Raw genomic sequence first — 15,589 nt, 5'->3', positions numbered from 1 at the left:
GAATGTGCAAGAGATAAGGAGAATATGCTGGTCAAAATAACAGTCGATCAACCTCTGTATGGAGATGATCAGGAGAGCACGGACATTATGCGGACGTGTAGTATCTTCTTGAAATTTGCCGTTGATTAGGCCTCGAATACAGGACACAGGCACGAGCTTTAACACGTCAGAAATGTAACGGTGGCTGTACACATCATCGGCTACGCGAACAAGAGGTAACCAGAATGTGTACCCCTCTGGCACTTCCATACCAACAAGCCAGGTTCTGAAGTCGTATATGACAAATACAAGCTGAAAACTGTTTTTCTGCTCGGTACATCCACGCATGGATATGTCGATCATAATGGTATACGAAAAACCGGAACTCGTCTGACGCTTATGTTGTGCCAGTTCTGTGTCCAGTGTCGCACCACTGTAGGCGCGTCTGTCTCTGTTATAGTATCAAGAAAATCGGCCAGCATGGTCACCATGCTGTAAATCCTCGTTGCTACAGATGTCGCCCAACTGTCAGTTTGGATACTTTTCATCCTGGGCACAAGCCAGTCTCCTTACTCAAGGTACATGATGGGGCTGTACGATCTCGCAACTCTTATAGGAGAACATGTCTGTCCTTTCAGGCGTTAGTGGCCTGAGACCGCGGAGATCTTGCGTAGCGTTCAGTATGGCCCTCCTAGATCCATCGATTCCTTATTCGCCTGAAGTCATGGGATCCTAAACAACACGAGTAGCAGCGTCACGGAACGATAAACCACAATCCCGATAGGCCGTAGTTTGATAGGAACGACCATTGCAAAAACAACAAACATTCAAATGCGATTTACAAATAAGAAACCATTTTTCAGTTTTCCCATTTACACATATTGTAGATAGCGTTACACATATTTCTTTTGTCTCTATGCTCTGGAATTCTAATCATTTTCATATCCCAGCATGTATTACCTTTTATGCAAATCTTACGTTTGTTATATGCCGCCTGCATGGCGTAGCAGTTTTAGCGGTCAAAAGTGTTTATTTACTATGAATTAAAATAAAGAATTTTGCTACTTACTTTGGTCTTCAATTTCCAAATGTCTCATCATCCATGCCACCAAATCAGAACCTATAATGAAAAAGAAATTAAATTGAAATTTCACTAACAAATAGCTTATTAGAAATTTTTGCTGAGCAAGCTTTAACTGATACTAAGTAAAGATAAGCATTTCTAAGTCCATTAACCAACAACGTGATTGGAAAATAAGCAGTTCAAATCGAAATCTGAAAATTCATATCAGTATATCCAGTACTATTTGAGTCTTTAGAATAAGTTAATTGAGAGACTTACTTAACGTCTGAAGCATATTTGGTGGTCATAAATAATTCACAAAATATCAGTTTTCCGTTAGCTTTATAGGTAAGAATGTATTAATATGTTTTTCAATCAGTTAAAATCCTCTTATGGTGAATACTTCTATTTTACATGCTTCAGCTGTTTCCACAATAAAATATCCTTACTCGCATATATATTCCACGAAAAATTTTTTAAAAATCACGTATATTAAAACATAATATTTAGCAATTACAGTGATCGTGTTCAGTTTTATGTTTTTTATATGTTGTTGATTAATCATATAATAGTATTTTATTTCAAAAGATCGTAATTCATATGCTGCACAATTTATTAAAACACTGACTGCCATGTCATTTTTACCATGTTACAATCGTGTAACCATAGTAAGAGTGACATTTCTGAATTATGCAACCAAGTCTGAAATTATGAATTATTTGTAACAGGGTGCTCTGAAATTTAAAAAAATATTTTATTAAAATTATAATTCACATGGGCACCTGAGAAAAATGTTAAAAATCGAACTCTATCCTTAACTTTGGGCAATATATTATTCGTCACTGATTTTCCTGAAGATGCAAGGCTTTTTATGATCATAGTTTGGATATTCAATCCTATCGATTACACATTGATCCTGATGATTACTTATTTATATCCTAATCTATTGCTTGGATTCCATTCTTCATATCCTGCGTATTCTTTAACCTTTTTTTTCACAAAGTCCTTTTTCCTTTTTCTTATACATGCTCCGTTAAAACTTTGAGATATTTCTTCTCTGTGAGCACTGCAATTTTCGATAGTTAACTAACAAAAGAAATAAATGAATAGCTTTAAAGAATACAACAGTAAGAAACTCAATTTCAAAACACAGTACACGCATTGATTTTTCAATACTTTACAATACGTCAAAGACATAGTTTGTAAAAGTAAAGATAAATGAGCATTATCTTTAAAAAATAAACACAAGAGACATCCGTCGAATGTCAGCTAAAACTGGTTTTCGAAAAATTTGTTCCATTATGCTGTCATTCCAGCAATTTATTTCTTAAAAATGGTAGCTTTACTGAGATTTCTAGGATTCAGTGCGGTGGTTGATGTGTTAAATGCAGCACAGATTGTTATTAATATATTAGTAAAATATGTAATTTTTACACAGGAACTTGGAAAATAAATGTCAAAACTAGCTAAAGAAAACGCTTCTTTAAAGTTTTTATTTGAAAAGAAAATGCTATGATTTCTCAAATGAAGTTTATTAGAATTACAATGAAGGTATCGCAAAAGCTAAACTGAAAAAAGTGAATTTCATAAAAATTACATAAGGTACAAATTTTAAAGACTTAGCAAGGTAAAGAAAAATAATTTGTGGATATAATTTTCTTCAATTTTAGAGACATATTTATTGTTCAAAATAACTCAACATTTATGATTTTAAGATAGATAAAAAGCATCTTTGCATATTCTGTAAATGATCTTCATTTTCTCTGACATAAGTTATTGTCAGATATTTGGGTAATACTGATAAAAGTGTGTTACAGAAGCAAAATTGGAATTTTGCAATAATGCAGCAGTGATTTTCTCCTTTCTGCAGTGATTTACATTCACATGTTTACATGTTTCGAAATCTTGCCATTGCAAGATGTATCATCTTACCGCTCATAATGTGAAATTCAACAGCAAACCTTTGAAACCAAATCTAAATGCAAGAGAAGAAGCTACAATGCGCGAAATCATTCTAACCCGGACATTATCATTTCAAAGGCGACAATGGTGACCAGATAATCGTTATAGACAAGAACACTTATATCGATGGTGTCACTAAACGCTTAAACGAAGGACCCTATAATCGGATCCCTAAAGACTATTCACCTTCGGACCTCTCAAAAATAAAAACTGAGATCAAATCTTCACAAATCCTTTCGACCAAATTAAAACAGTATCTTATCCCATATGTTGTGAATTGTACCAGATTATATGCTCTTCCCAAAATTTAGAAAAGTGATATTCCTTTCCGTCATATTGTGTTAAATTTAGTCACTGCCCCGTACCCGTTAGCTAAATATTTAGTTTCTAGATTTTAAGCTCTGTTAGATAGTAACATTTACACCATAAAAATTCAATAGAGTTTGTAAAAAAAGTTAAAAGCATTTCTCCTAGCAATTTATTTACTCATAGTTTCTTCCGATGTAAAATCATGATTCACCAATGTTCCCGTGGAGGATGCATTAAGGTGCCTAGAAACCAGACTCCATGAATTTCATTTCTCCTGCGTCGAAATTAATGAACTAATTTCCCTCACTCAACTTTGTTTGAAACAAACTCAGTTTGTTTTCCAAAATAAGTTTTACAAGTAAACTGATGGATTAGCCATGGGAAGTCCCCTCAGTCCCATCCTGGCTACATGCATTATTATGAATTAAAATTATTCGGGACTTTAAACTTCCCGGTATGGTTCCGCTACATAGACGGTACTTTTACCCTTTTTGACGGTAATAAAGATGATTTAAATAAAGTTCTTTCAACAATGAATTCCATTTATCTTGCTATTCAGTTCACTTTTGAACTCATAACATGCAAATCTCTTCCGTTCCTCTATATTTTGGTCACACGTAACACATTCAACTTCACTACTTCGGTTTACCATAAACCTTCCTCGTTTTGCCTTCTACCACACTTCAAATCATGTCATCTGACTAAACAAAAGTTAGCATGTTTTCTGTGCACTGAATCAAATTATCAAAGTTTGCTCCTCAAAATTGGGTCTTGATTTAGAACTAAATTATTTAAAAGTAGTAGCTACTGACAGGGGCTTTTCACCCAACATTATTAATCAAGCAGTTAAAAATTTCTTATCTCAACACACCAAAAGGCACACTCTTGTTTCAGGAGATTATTCGAATTCTGTTGTCATCCCTTTCTTTCCATCAATTTTACGATCCTTTTAGTCAGTAAAATTCTCTATATATGTTAGAATCTTGTATATATGATAAAATCAGCAAGTCTTGTCTTCAAATAAAAGTCTATTCTGTCAGCTTATAAGGCCTAGTTAAAACAGCGTGAAATAAAACTAATATAAAATGCAAAATGTCTAGATCGTAGTGCCGTAATAGAATCCATTTAAACTTGAAATGCTTATGCATCTAAGTAGTTTTTATTTAGTAAACTCAGTCTTGTTGTGTAAGACACATCAGTGTAGAGATAGCGCTTGATAGTCTTCTTTATAATTCCGTCTATACTTAAAACTTACTTCTTTGCAATTTACGCTACGCAAACTCTTTGTGAAACAAGCCTTCTTCTCATTTTGTATCGAGCACACTCCATATACGATTTCGTTTTCACAGGACTTTTTTTGCATGGGAAAATCAGTTAGTAAAGCGCTTGGTATTTATATATAATTTTGCTATGTGTGATTTCCAACTAGCTGGATGTGTTCGTTTTCAAAAATCTTTCGGGCACTCTTGTGGAATTTTGATTACTCGATGTGATACCTCACGGTTGCCAACCCTTATTCTAAATAACGAGCGTACACACGCACCATCACAACAGCAATCAATTTTCAATTTATCTATTGACTCATCATTAAAGATGATATTCACTAACGTTATAGACTATTAGTTTTAGGTTTTATAAAACGTCTCCTTTTTGGTCTCACCAGAGGTGTTAATTTTTTCCTCTTGCAAATTTTCCTTTCTCCAGTACTCAAACTTCTTTGTTCCCTAGCCAGGCAACAAATTTCTTTTTCCTACAAGTTAAGAAATTCCTAATTTTTTGACTTAATTTTTATTTCTTCATATACATAAATTTCTTCGCTCACGGGCTTTAAAATAACCTCGTTATTTTATCTTATTATCTCTTTATCCCACGCTTTTTATTTCCTCATTCTTATTTACGTCTACAGCAGTTTTGTTTCGATAGTTCATCATATTTTTCATTCCGTTAATTTCCCTAATTAAATGAATGCTCCAGTTTTATCTTCATTAATCATTTCTAATTCCATAATACTTAAACTCATCTTACTTACCCAATCCATAATTTGATTCAGTCCTTCGTATTCGGACGTGAGTGTAAAAGCAACCTCTACAATGAATGGTTGTTATAACGAGCGCTGATTGCAAGGATTACTCTAAGCATATGTCGCGTAGATAGCCGCCCAGTGCGCCGGGTTCTAGAAGGCCAGCTAAGGCATTCTCGTCCTAAGGCGGAGTTAATTTTGTTCAATTTAATTTTGTTTTTACTTAATGCTGTGTTATCAGCTTTTATTGGCGCAATAAAACGTGAATAATAAGACTCGATAAAATAGAGTGAGTACTTTTAATCCTCAAGATAAATGAAACATTATCACAATGAGTACAGCTACAAATATTTGAAACCCAAAAGAACAGTTTTACAATATTAGTACAGCCTTAATCACACGTACCGAAGGTTCAATTTAAATATTTCTGTTTACAATTTTTAATTGTATCTGTCTTTTAAAGAAACAATTATCCTAAATAAGCTTAAAACTCTTTACTAACTTATTCATTTTCTTTATACATTTTCCGAAGTAGCAAAATAACTTATTAAGATCAAAATAAACATACGAATGCAATTTATCCTAATCTGGGAACTGAATTCCCGAATAAATGTTCACTTTTTTAAAATGAGTAAATATTCACCGAGCCAATTATAACCGCATAAAAACGAGAGTAGCCGCCGCACAGCTTTCTCTAACAAAAGCCTGAGAAAAACCTCAAAGTAAGTTTCTTTTCCTGGGAACAAAAATCGAAGTACATCACACCCCGACAAAACAATGAACAATACATTTGCCTGCATCTCCTATTTGCGTCACAGATCAAGGGGCCACATAACAATAAATGGCACTTATCTTCAAGTCAAGACTTATATACAAAAGCTGCCGCCTACAACAGAAACATTCTTAACCTTCTCTTCAAGGCATCCAAATCACCACCGAAAGAAATCTTTATGAAAACGCCGTTTCCTGAAGACGACGCCTGTTTCACAGTCCAACCCTTATTTTGGTAACCATTTCCTGTCCAGCGATCTACAGTTAGAAAAACCCCTGAAAAGATATTTTCTCGTAACATTATGGATATGTTTAATTTATACGGATCAACTATACTAGTCGCCTAGGCCACTGAAGATACTAAAACTGCTTCTGGTCAATTGTGTATTATTTATTTGATGATTATTACTTTACCCAACTCTGCACTTTACCCAAATTGTAGTTTACATGTTTACAATGCGATTTCCTACCTTGATGTCCATGGTTCTGCAACTGAAATCGATGTCATATAACACAGAAATGGATCTAAGTAAAGAGTTAGAAAGGAAAACGGTACAATAATGGTCATAGCCCTGGAACATTCGAATCCTCGAATTCCACAAATCTCGTAAGAAATTTATATTTAGAAAATTGAATCTTATCACGTTTTCCTCACTCAGATCTTTCGATCTTAAAATCAGGAACCTAACGTGTTTTAACCCAAAACTTTTGAAAGATTGAATCAATTTATGTCCAACTGCATCTCGTTTATCGGTTTGATGATAAGCTATGCTTTTTGCTATGTCATTGGGTCCAGGTTAGAATTTCAGGGAAGGGGCATGATGGAAGGGGCATGATGAATAGTGTCTGTGTGGTATGGGTGCACGTAAAATATTGGCGAACTGAAAGTCCTGCCGAATGTATAGATGGTAGAAAAAGAAGAATGATGGACGCTTAGATCTGTTCTGTTGGGTGGCTTACTTCAAAACTGAGTTAGAGTTGTACAGATAAGCAGTGAGATCATGCTTATAGAACCTAGTGCTGAAATTCTGGTATGCCGCCTGCTTCTTTCCCTATTCTAATGCGTATCAATATTGTTTATTAAATGAATAATGCGATTATTGCAATTTCAGTGGTTTCCGTATCTTTACTATATCCTCATCGAGTCCTCATCCTCATCGAGTCCTCATCCATTTTATGAAGGGTAACATTTGCTTCATGATCGTGCTATGTTTATTAACGCAATAATCCTCTATCCTCTATAAGTGCTTTGGTTTATAAGGATTTTTAGAAAATGCAAAATTCTGATCCGTTATTGAAATCTGTTATTTTAACATCTGATCTATTGATCCTCTCCATATTACTTTTCATATAATTATATAAAGAAAATTTAAGAAAATAAATCTCAAGATTCAAGAGTTTTAGTTATGTACTGTATCTGCCAAATTTCTCTCGTATCTGTTTAAAAATACGAATGTTAAAAAGCGAATTAAAAGTATTAAAAATTACAAATTCAATAATTATCAAAATTCAGTAACACAAACGTATAGACAATAGCGCGATGAGACTTTCATGCAAATCCATAGAAAAATGCATAATTTATTTTAATAATGAACATTTTAATTGCCAGATTAATTACATTTTTATTTGTAGTCACTGGTGTACAGAGATCGTTTAACGTTTCCGGCCATTTTGAAAGAATTTTTGTCATCATGTGACAGAAATTAAAGTTCTTTCGACACTCTACAGAGTATCAAGTCACCTCTAAAGATCCTTATCATAAAGGATGGTCGTCACATTGGTTGTTTTTAATCTTACTTCCATTACGAACTGTCATGCGCCACTATATGAACTTCTAAGAAACTGAAAAATGATCTGTAGTGAAAAATGTATGTATTATTCTATATATGTATGTATATTGATGTATTATTGTATATATTACTCTATATATTATCTTGTTGTATTATTTTATATATTTTTTCTATATTAAGAATAAATTTGACACATGATATATTCTATACTAGGTTAGAATAAAACTTGTTTTATTAGATTTTCATTCTTTCCCAACTGTACAATGTTTGGAAATCTGGTCTCATCCGGTGGGCTAATAATTGATTTACCCACTACACAGTAACGCTTCTAAGGACCCTTTTTCTAGTTTTCTTCTTTTCCTTCTAATAACCTTTCTCCCTATTTGTCCTCCTCTCTTAATAATAAACTTCTACGTATCCCTCTAAAGAACTATCATCAATTTTTATTCTTCTTCCGTCCTTCCCTCCTTGCTCTATTCGGTTAGTGATTGGGAGCTATACCTGTACAATCTTTAATGAAGATCTGGTGCTCCCAATACTTTTACCTGTACCTGTAGTGAAAAATGTAACTATGTAAGTAAACTAGATTTTCCTTATTAAAGCTATTCCCAGTCTTTCCATGCGCTTCAGTGAAAACTCACATCGTGCTACTGTTTAATTAAAACTGCTTACTTACTTACTATGCTACTGTTTCTACTGAATTTTTGCTACAGCATATTACTGTTATTTTCAAATTATTGAAATTTTACTTTTTCTGTTTTTTTTATATATATCTTGTATATATTTACTAAAGTACTATTTATATTTTTAAAAGTAACCTCCTAAATTTGTTTCTCATAAATGTATATTCGAGATTTGCTTTAGTTAAAAATGTTTAATATTAAATAAATTTATTGTTATTATTATAGAAATATTTAAATAATAACTTCTATAACGCGCAAAAAATAATATTAATGTTAGCTTTACTTCTACTATTTCGCACGTACAAAATATTTACTTTTCGTATGCTCTATGAAACACATATAATACTTATGTGTCATAAAAGAAACTATTTTCTAAAGTCTATTTTTTATCGTGTTTCGTATTATATGAGTTTATGGCACAGAATTTTATTGCTCTTTTTTCCATGCACAAAGCGGATATATCCTTTTATATGGTTCAATAGTAAATTTCCCTAAGTGTGTTTTTGCCAGAATAATCGTTTCAGATCAACGGTACATGAATAAAAATTATAAACTGTAACACTATGCAACTCACATCATAATAAAAAAAGTTCGCTATATTTAGTTTTCATAAATACTGAAACGAAAAAGAATATTCCAAAGAAAATTACACAAACAGTTATTCTTTAGCTCTGACTAAAATCCCCTTTAGAAAATTTCAAAGAATATATTGTCAGTGCTACAAAACTGGAATATATAATAGTAAATATGAAGTCATTCTTATTATTCAATCTTGTCATTGTTATTATTCAATCTTTAAGAATGAAGAATAAGCACTAAAATGCGCCACCGTTAAACGGCAATGGAATAGGGCTGGTTCGAGCTGATGAGTAACTTTGGAAAATGCAGGCAGAAAATGGGAGAAGTGAAATTTCACTGAAGCCAACTAGAGCGATTTAGAGGGATGGACTATTGACGAGGAAGTTAGAGCATAGAGGCATTGGAGGACACATGTATTGAAAATACAAACAAACTGATTGATTAAATTTACAGTTGGAAGATACAGACACTGCAAAATTAATAAAAATAAATATATGAACGTATGGTTTATACAAAAAACGACGTTTTTGAAAAACCAGTTTTGAATTCAATATTTCCAAAAACCCGGTTTTCGAATTTTTGTCAAAAAATAATATAGCGAAAATTTTTATTTAATTTATATAAAATAACAGAAAACGAAGTCAATATCAAAGTCAAAATATAAAAAAAAAATTAAGGATTATACATACATATTACACAAAACAACGAAATCTGTATGAAAGTCAAAATATAAAAAAATAAGGATTACATACACATATTACTTACACAAAATAACGAAAACTCAAAAAAAATTTCAAACAATATTTGCATTATTTTCGCTAATTTTAATTTTTCTTAAGAAAATAGGAATTTAAAAAACATAAAATATCCACTAAACGGTGGCTAAGGCTTGTTCTTATTTTGGACAAAATATTGCCTTGAAATTGAAAATACTCGTTTACTAGCTACTGAGCTTGGTTTTCAGGGTATCAAAACACAAAATCTAATTTTTTTGTTTTTTTATTCGTTGCCTCAAATAATGAAAATTCAGCTTTCAGTGTCGTTGGATTTGTAAGTTTTTCTTCACGTTCTTCATGAAACTTCTGAATTGATTTTTCCTCGGTTTATTTTAAAAAAGTATTACACTGACGAGTAGTTTCTTCGATTTGCTCTTCATCAATATCGGTTTCCACAGAATAATTTGGAAATAGTCTAGACAATATCTTTCGAGATAAATTGATAATTTCGGTTTTTGAAGCTATTAACAGTACACTAGATTTCTTCGCTGAACTAGAAATGTTTTGTAGATTTTGCAAATCTAGCAAAAGAGTTGCTAATTCTACTTGTCTTCTTTCTTGAATTTGTTCTTCTAAAGCATACAATAATTTCAAACATACTTCAGTGTTTAAAGTTTTTACTTCATTTGACAGAAATTCAAATATACCTTCAATTGTTAGTAAATTGGCATCTTATCACCTTGAGCCTTCAGCTGCTAGACGAATTGGTCCCAAGATTTCATAATAAAGATAATTTTCATAATCGTTATTTTCGTATTTGTCTTCATCTTCCGATTCCTCACTTGAAACATTTATTTCGGCTTCAGCTTCAGCCATTTCTCTATGTTTACGAAACACAACTGCTAAGTAGATGGAGTATGAATAGTATTAGTTGATTAATTATAGATGATAATTCGTCAAATTTTTTCATAAACAACAGCGCCATCATTTGTTCCTGCAACTTTATCGGTTTCTAGATTCAAATTGAAATTTTGTAGCCATTCAGATACCAATTCTAATGTTCTCTGAGCATCACAGGAACCAGCTACTGGCACTGATCCCAAATTGAAATGTGCAGGTGGTGTAAATATATTAATGTTTAGGTATCTATGATTTCTTTTGCTAGTCCATGGGTCTTAAGTCATAAAGAATTTTTCCCTATTCCTTTTTATTGAATTTAATTCAATAATAGTTTCAGGTTTAGCATTGTCATAAAATGCATAAATGAGTTCCATTACTCTAGAGTTGTTTCTTGGTAATGAATATCCTTGTTATTGAAGAGACTTTCGCATGAATGAACTATTTGTAAAGCTATTAATAGAAAATCCATACATAGCTGCAAATTTTGATATGATTTCTTCTAAACTACTCCTTTTCACTTTCATAAAATTTAAAATATCCGGTTTTTTTTCTTGAAGAAGAAGAAGAAGAAGAAGAGGAATATCCAGGCGTTTCTTTTTAGCGACAGTTTCTGATTTCTTTCCGATAATTATTTTATGAACTGCTTTCAAATTATTATGTAGATTGCTCGTAGAGGATCCTTTTCAACTCAACATTTTATTACAATGATTGTAGATTGCCTTGTCTATCCCTAACTTTTTAAAGCTCTCCCAAACTTCCGACTAATTTATTTTTAAGTAAAAATGAAATTTAAGTTCATAAATGAATATTTTTGAAGTTTATTTTATTATTTTAACTATTAAGATTAATTTAATTTAAAGAAATCTAATCTTCAAAATTTTTAGGAATTTTAAAAAAACACCTATCATCTTAATCTAATTCCGAAACGTGATTAAAACATAAATTATTTCGAAACGTTGCGAAAGAAAATATGGATTATTTTAAACCCCTGTGTTTTATTTAAAATCCCATTAGACAGAAGCCAGAAATTTTTATTTTATATTAATTTTTGAGAAAAGAAAAATTATGTAATAAAATAAAATTTTAAAATGTAAAACAGAATTAACAAACATAGGAATTAGAAACATACTTCTGTTATTTTTACCAAATATGACAACTATATATTTTTGTTTCCAGTTTTCACTTTATAGTATTAAGCGAACCTGTCGTGACTAGTAACGAATTGCACATACGTACTAACCCCAAAAAAAAATCGGTTAGAGACGTCTTTTCCACGTGCACAGTCCACAGTGCAAAAGCGCTGGCCAACGTTAAAAAAATGTGCTTGCTGCCAGCTGCATAGGATGAATAACAAATCAAATGAGTTTAAAATTAATGTTTACATAATAATATCAATTCTTTCGAATGTGAAAAATTTACTTTAAAAACCGGTATTTTAAAGCTGGCTCTGAAAATCCGTCAAACCCTACTTGACTGGTTGCTCAACTGTGGGATCCTAATTTGGCTTTTTGGGAATATAAGAGTAATTTGAGTTCATCACATTGGTAAATAGTTGTGAAAAATTATTAGAACGTAGTCTTGATAATGCAGAATGTCGAGATCGATATGAAGGCGTTAAAAGTTTTTAAGACCGAGACGAGTTGAACGGAAAATTTTATTTTGGAAGGTCCAGATGTTTTGCCTGTAGGTTTTGGAGCTGTGGCCAAAACTGATGCTATATAAAACAATATAATTCTAATATAAATTTATTCAAATTTCATTTGTTTATTATTTTATTTGATTTTTATGGCTTTTTTATTTGTTATTAATTTTCTTTTTCATTTCATTTTTTTGTGAATTTTAAATACTATTTATTTATTTGTGTATTTATATGCATTACTCACTTACTTGCTTATTATTACTACTTTTGTTCATCGTTACAGAAGTTAAGTGCTTAATATTAGAAATAATAATATTAGAAAAAATAAATTAGATCATTTCACTAACAGGGGATTCATGAAAAAATGTCAAGTTAAACAAGCGAATAGAATGATCCATAAATCTTTATAAAAATTCCGTAAACAAAACATTTTTAAATGGATTGAAAAATTACATACATCTTTTTCTCAAAACAAGAGCTGACATTTAGAGGTCTTCATCTGTCTTAGTTCCACAAACAGATGAAGTTATATAAATCGAAAATTGAAATAATAGGAAAAACTAAACGCAGTTTAGCATGGGTATATTTTAAAAGTCAGATTGTATAAACCAGCTTGGTCCAAACCGCGGCCCTCTTATTCAATTTGTTAGCACCTGCCCTTCTTACTGGGGAAAAAAATGTTAGTTAAACATTTGGAAAAACAAAAGACCCTTCTTACTGCTTTAAATAATAAATAATGAATAATAAATGTAATTATATTAATTCTCAGTGAAATAATGAAAACTGTTGTAAATATTGTAAATTTAATAAGAGAAGGCAAAGCCCAGAGATACAGAGCATTTATTGCATTTTTGGACAAGTTGAATGCTGAGTATGGTGACATTTCATTGTACTTCAAATTCGCTGGCTAAATGCTGCAAATCGTCCGCAACAGTTTTTTGGGTTGAGGAATGAATTTTTTGCTTTCCCCAAAAAGGAACACATGGGTATGAGTATCAAGGAAAATTGGAAGAAATCCAGTTTTTAAATAATCTTGCTTTTCTGACAGATTTAACATCCTCTCTAAATGCTTTAGACTTGAAACTACAAATCAGAAAACAAAGTATATCCCAGCTTTATGGACATATTGAATGCTTTCGCAAAAAACTTAATGTAATGCAAATTGCACTGAAGACAAATAATGCGACACACTTCCCATTTTGTCAGTATCTGAAAGAAGAAAATGACACAAATTTTAATATGTTTCATGAAATAATTTCTGATATAAAGAAAGAGTTCCGGAACAGATTCCAGGATTTGGTCTCCCTAAACACAAAATTTTCGTTGTTAAACAACCCCATGGAGATTGAAGTAAGTGAGGTGCCTTGCGATTTTCAAATATAAATTTTTAATTTCAGATCATTTCTACCATACTAAAAAGTGTGATGTCACTGAACTTTTCTGTAAACTGATATCTAAAGAACGTTTTCTCAAACTGCATAAATTCTCTTTGCAAATGTTATCGCTGTTTGGCAGTGCGATATTATTTCATCGTAGTGTAGAGCAGCGGTCGTCAACCCTTAGAACTTCACGGACCCCTACATATATAATTTTATATTTATAGGACCACTAATATGAATTCAGGCTACGTCCTGATTATGAATAACAATTAAGAACACTATTAACATCTCACTGATACACATATTTCGTTCACATTGAAAAATTATATGAAAAGTACAAAAATCTTACTTTCTTGTACAGAAAACTTCCCATTTCCATATCACTGTAAGGGAACTTCATGAAAAGCAAGAACAAACCGACAAACGCAAAGCAATATCAATAAACTGAAAGTGTTATGCCTCCAATTTTTAATTATTTTAAACATCGCTTACTCTACCATGGCGCCATCGATCAACAGTCAGACAAACAGAAACGGAAACTTCCAGTGATGCAGTTATAAACAAGAATGCAGATGGTTCTCATAAAAATCCATCAAGTTGGCTATTGACACGAAGAATGTGTTTTTAACGACTACAATAACATATGTTTGTAATTCAAAATGAAAGAGAATTACAGTTCGCGCTATTATTGATAACAGCAGCATATCCATGGATGCCAACTCTCACTTTCAAATGTCTCTAGATACACCTGGCAAAAGTAGCTAAATTCAGAAGGAATTTCGCTAAAAATAATAGTAGCTAAAATTGAAAAATAAGTATAATCCATATTCCATAATAGGCTTTGTTACTCGTCATTTTTTAAACTGAATCTTTATAAAAATATAAATAATGCTCCAATTTTTCTGCGGACCACCAAAAGATTTTCACGGACCACCAGTGGTCCGTGGACGAACGGTTGGTGCACGCTCGTGTAGAGAACATGTCGGTAACACCAAATGGATGCTTTGGTATTCTACAATACATTAGTGTATTAAGCCAGGATATTTATAGAAAAGCTATACATTCTTCTCTTTCATCGCTCCTGAAAGTGGAAAGTAGTTTAAAACAGGATCTTTTGAGCAGAACTTGTGTTATCTCTGCTCAACGACATGCATTGAACTTCTGTTTGGAAAGCTTATCGTCTTTCAAACATTTAGAAATCGGACTTAGATATTCACCTAAATACTGTTTCCGATGTTTTGCAAGCAATCCAAATGGCATTAAATCCATGTTCAGAACTCCAAAATACGGTCGGTATGTAATTTCTAACTGGCAATGACAAAAAGAGATTTACAATAATTCAAAAATAAATAATTTCGCAAACACTTTTCTTGAATTCTTTATTTTAAACACCACTAATATTGCATACAGATTCTTCAAAGGCTTTACTTCTTTAAACACTATTCTAGATATGTCTTGCTATGGAAATATTTTATTAAATAAAATGAGAAATTTGATGAAAATATCTTTGCGGCAGAATTTTTTAAATATAAAATTTAATATATCATACAGCTATGAGGAGTTAAAATTCGTGTTAAAATTCATTACGTTTTTATTTGTTAAGATCTAAATGCCCGTGCATTGAAATGTGATATTCAAAGGAAGACAGTTATATGTTTAATGAAAAACAAAATTCTCTATAAGATAGAACCATTATTTGTGGAAGCCAGCAGTTTTTGCTAAAAATCTGATATCTTTTAATAAGTTGAAAAGAATCTCCAATAGTCAAAATAGCTCTGAAAAGCGACATAAGCTATTAA

General features: G+C 31.9%; 1 protein-coding gene across 1 annotated transcript in view; it reads right to left on the bottom strand.

Moving 5' to 3' along the window:
- LOC118187971 (regulator of G protein signaling 7-like) overlaps positions 1-15,589 on the bottom strand; it is a 434,333-nt gene that overhangs the window by 231,832 nt on the left and 186,912 nt on the right. The window contains exon 3 of the mRNA XM_085818561.1: positions 1,049-1,099. Within this exon, the coding sequence (XP_085674687.1) occupies positions 1,049-1,099 (51 nt within the window). The remainder of the gene's footprint in view (positions 1-1,048; positions 1,100-15,589) is intronic.

This window comes from Stegodyphus dumicola, chromosome 6 (genome assembly GCF_044657685.1).
Source record: "Stegodyphus dumicola isolate Sdum_Otavi_A_Nest chromosome 6, ASM4465768v1".
In the NCBI taxonomy this organism is placed as follows: Eukaryota; Metazoa; Arthropoda; class Arachnida; order Araneae; family Eresidae; genus Stegodyphus; species Stegodyphus dumicola.
This window is presented reverse-complemented; position numbering and strand designations above follow the sequence as displayed.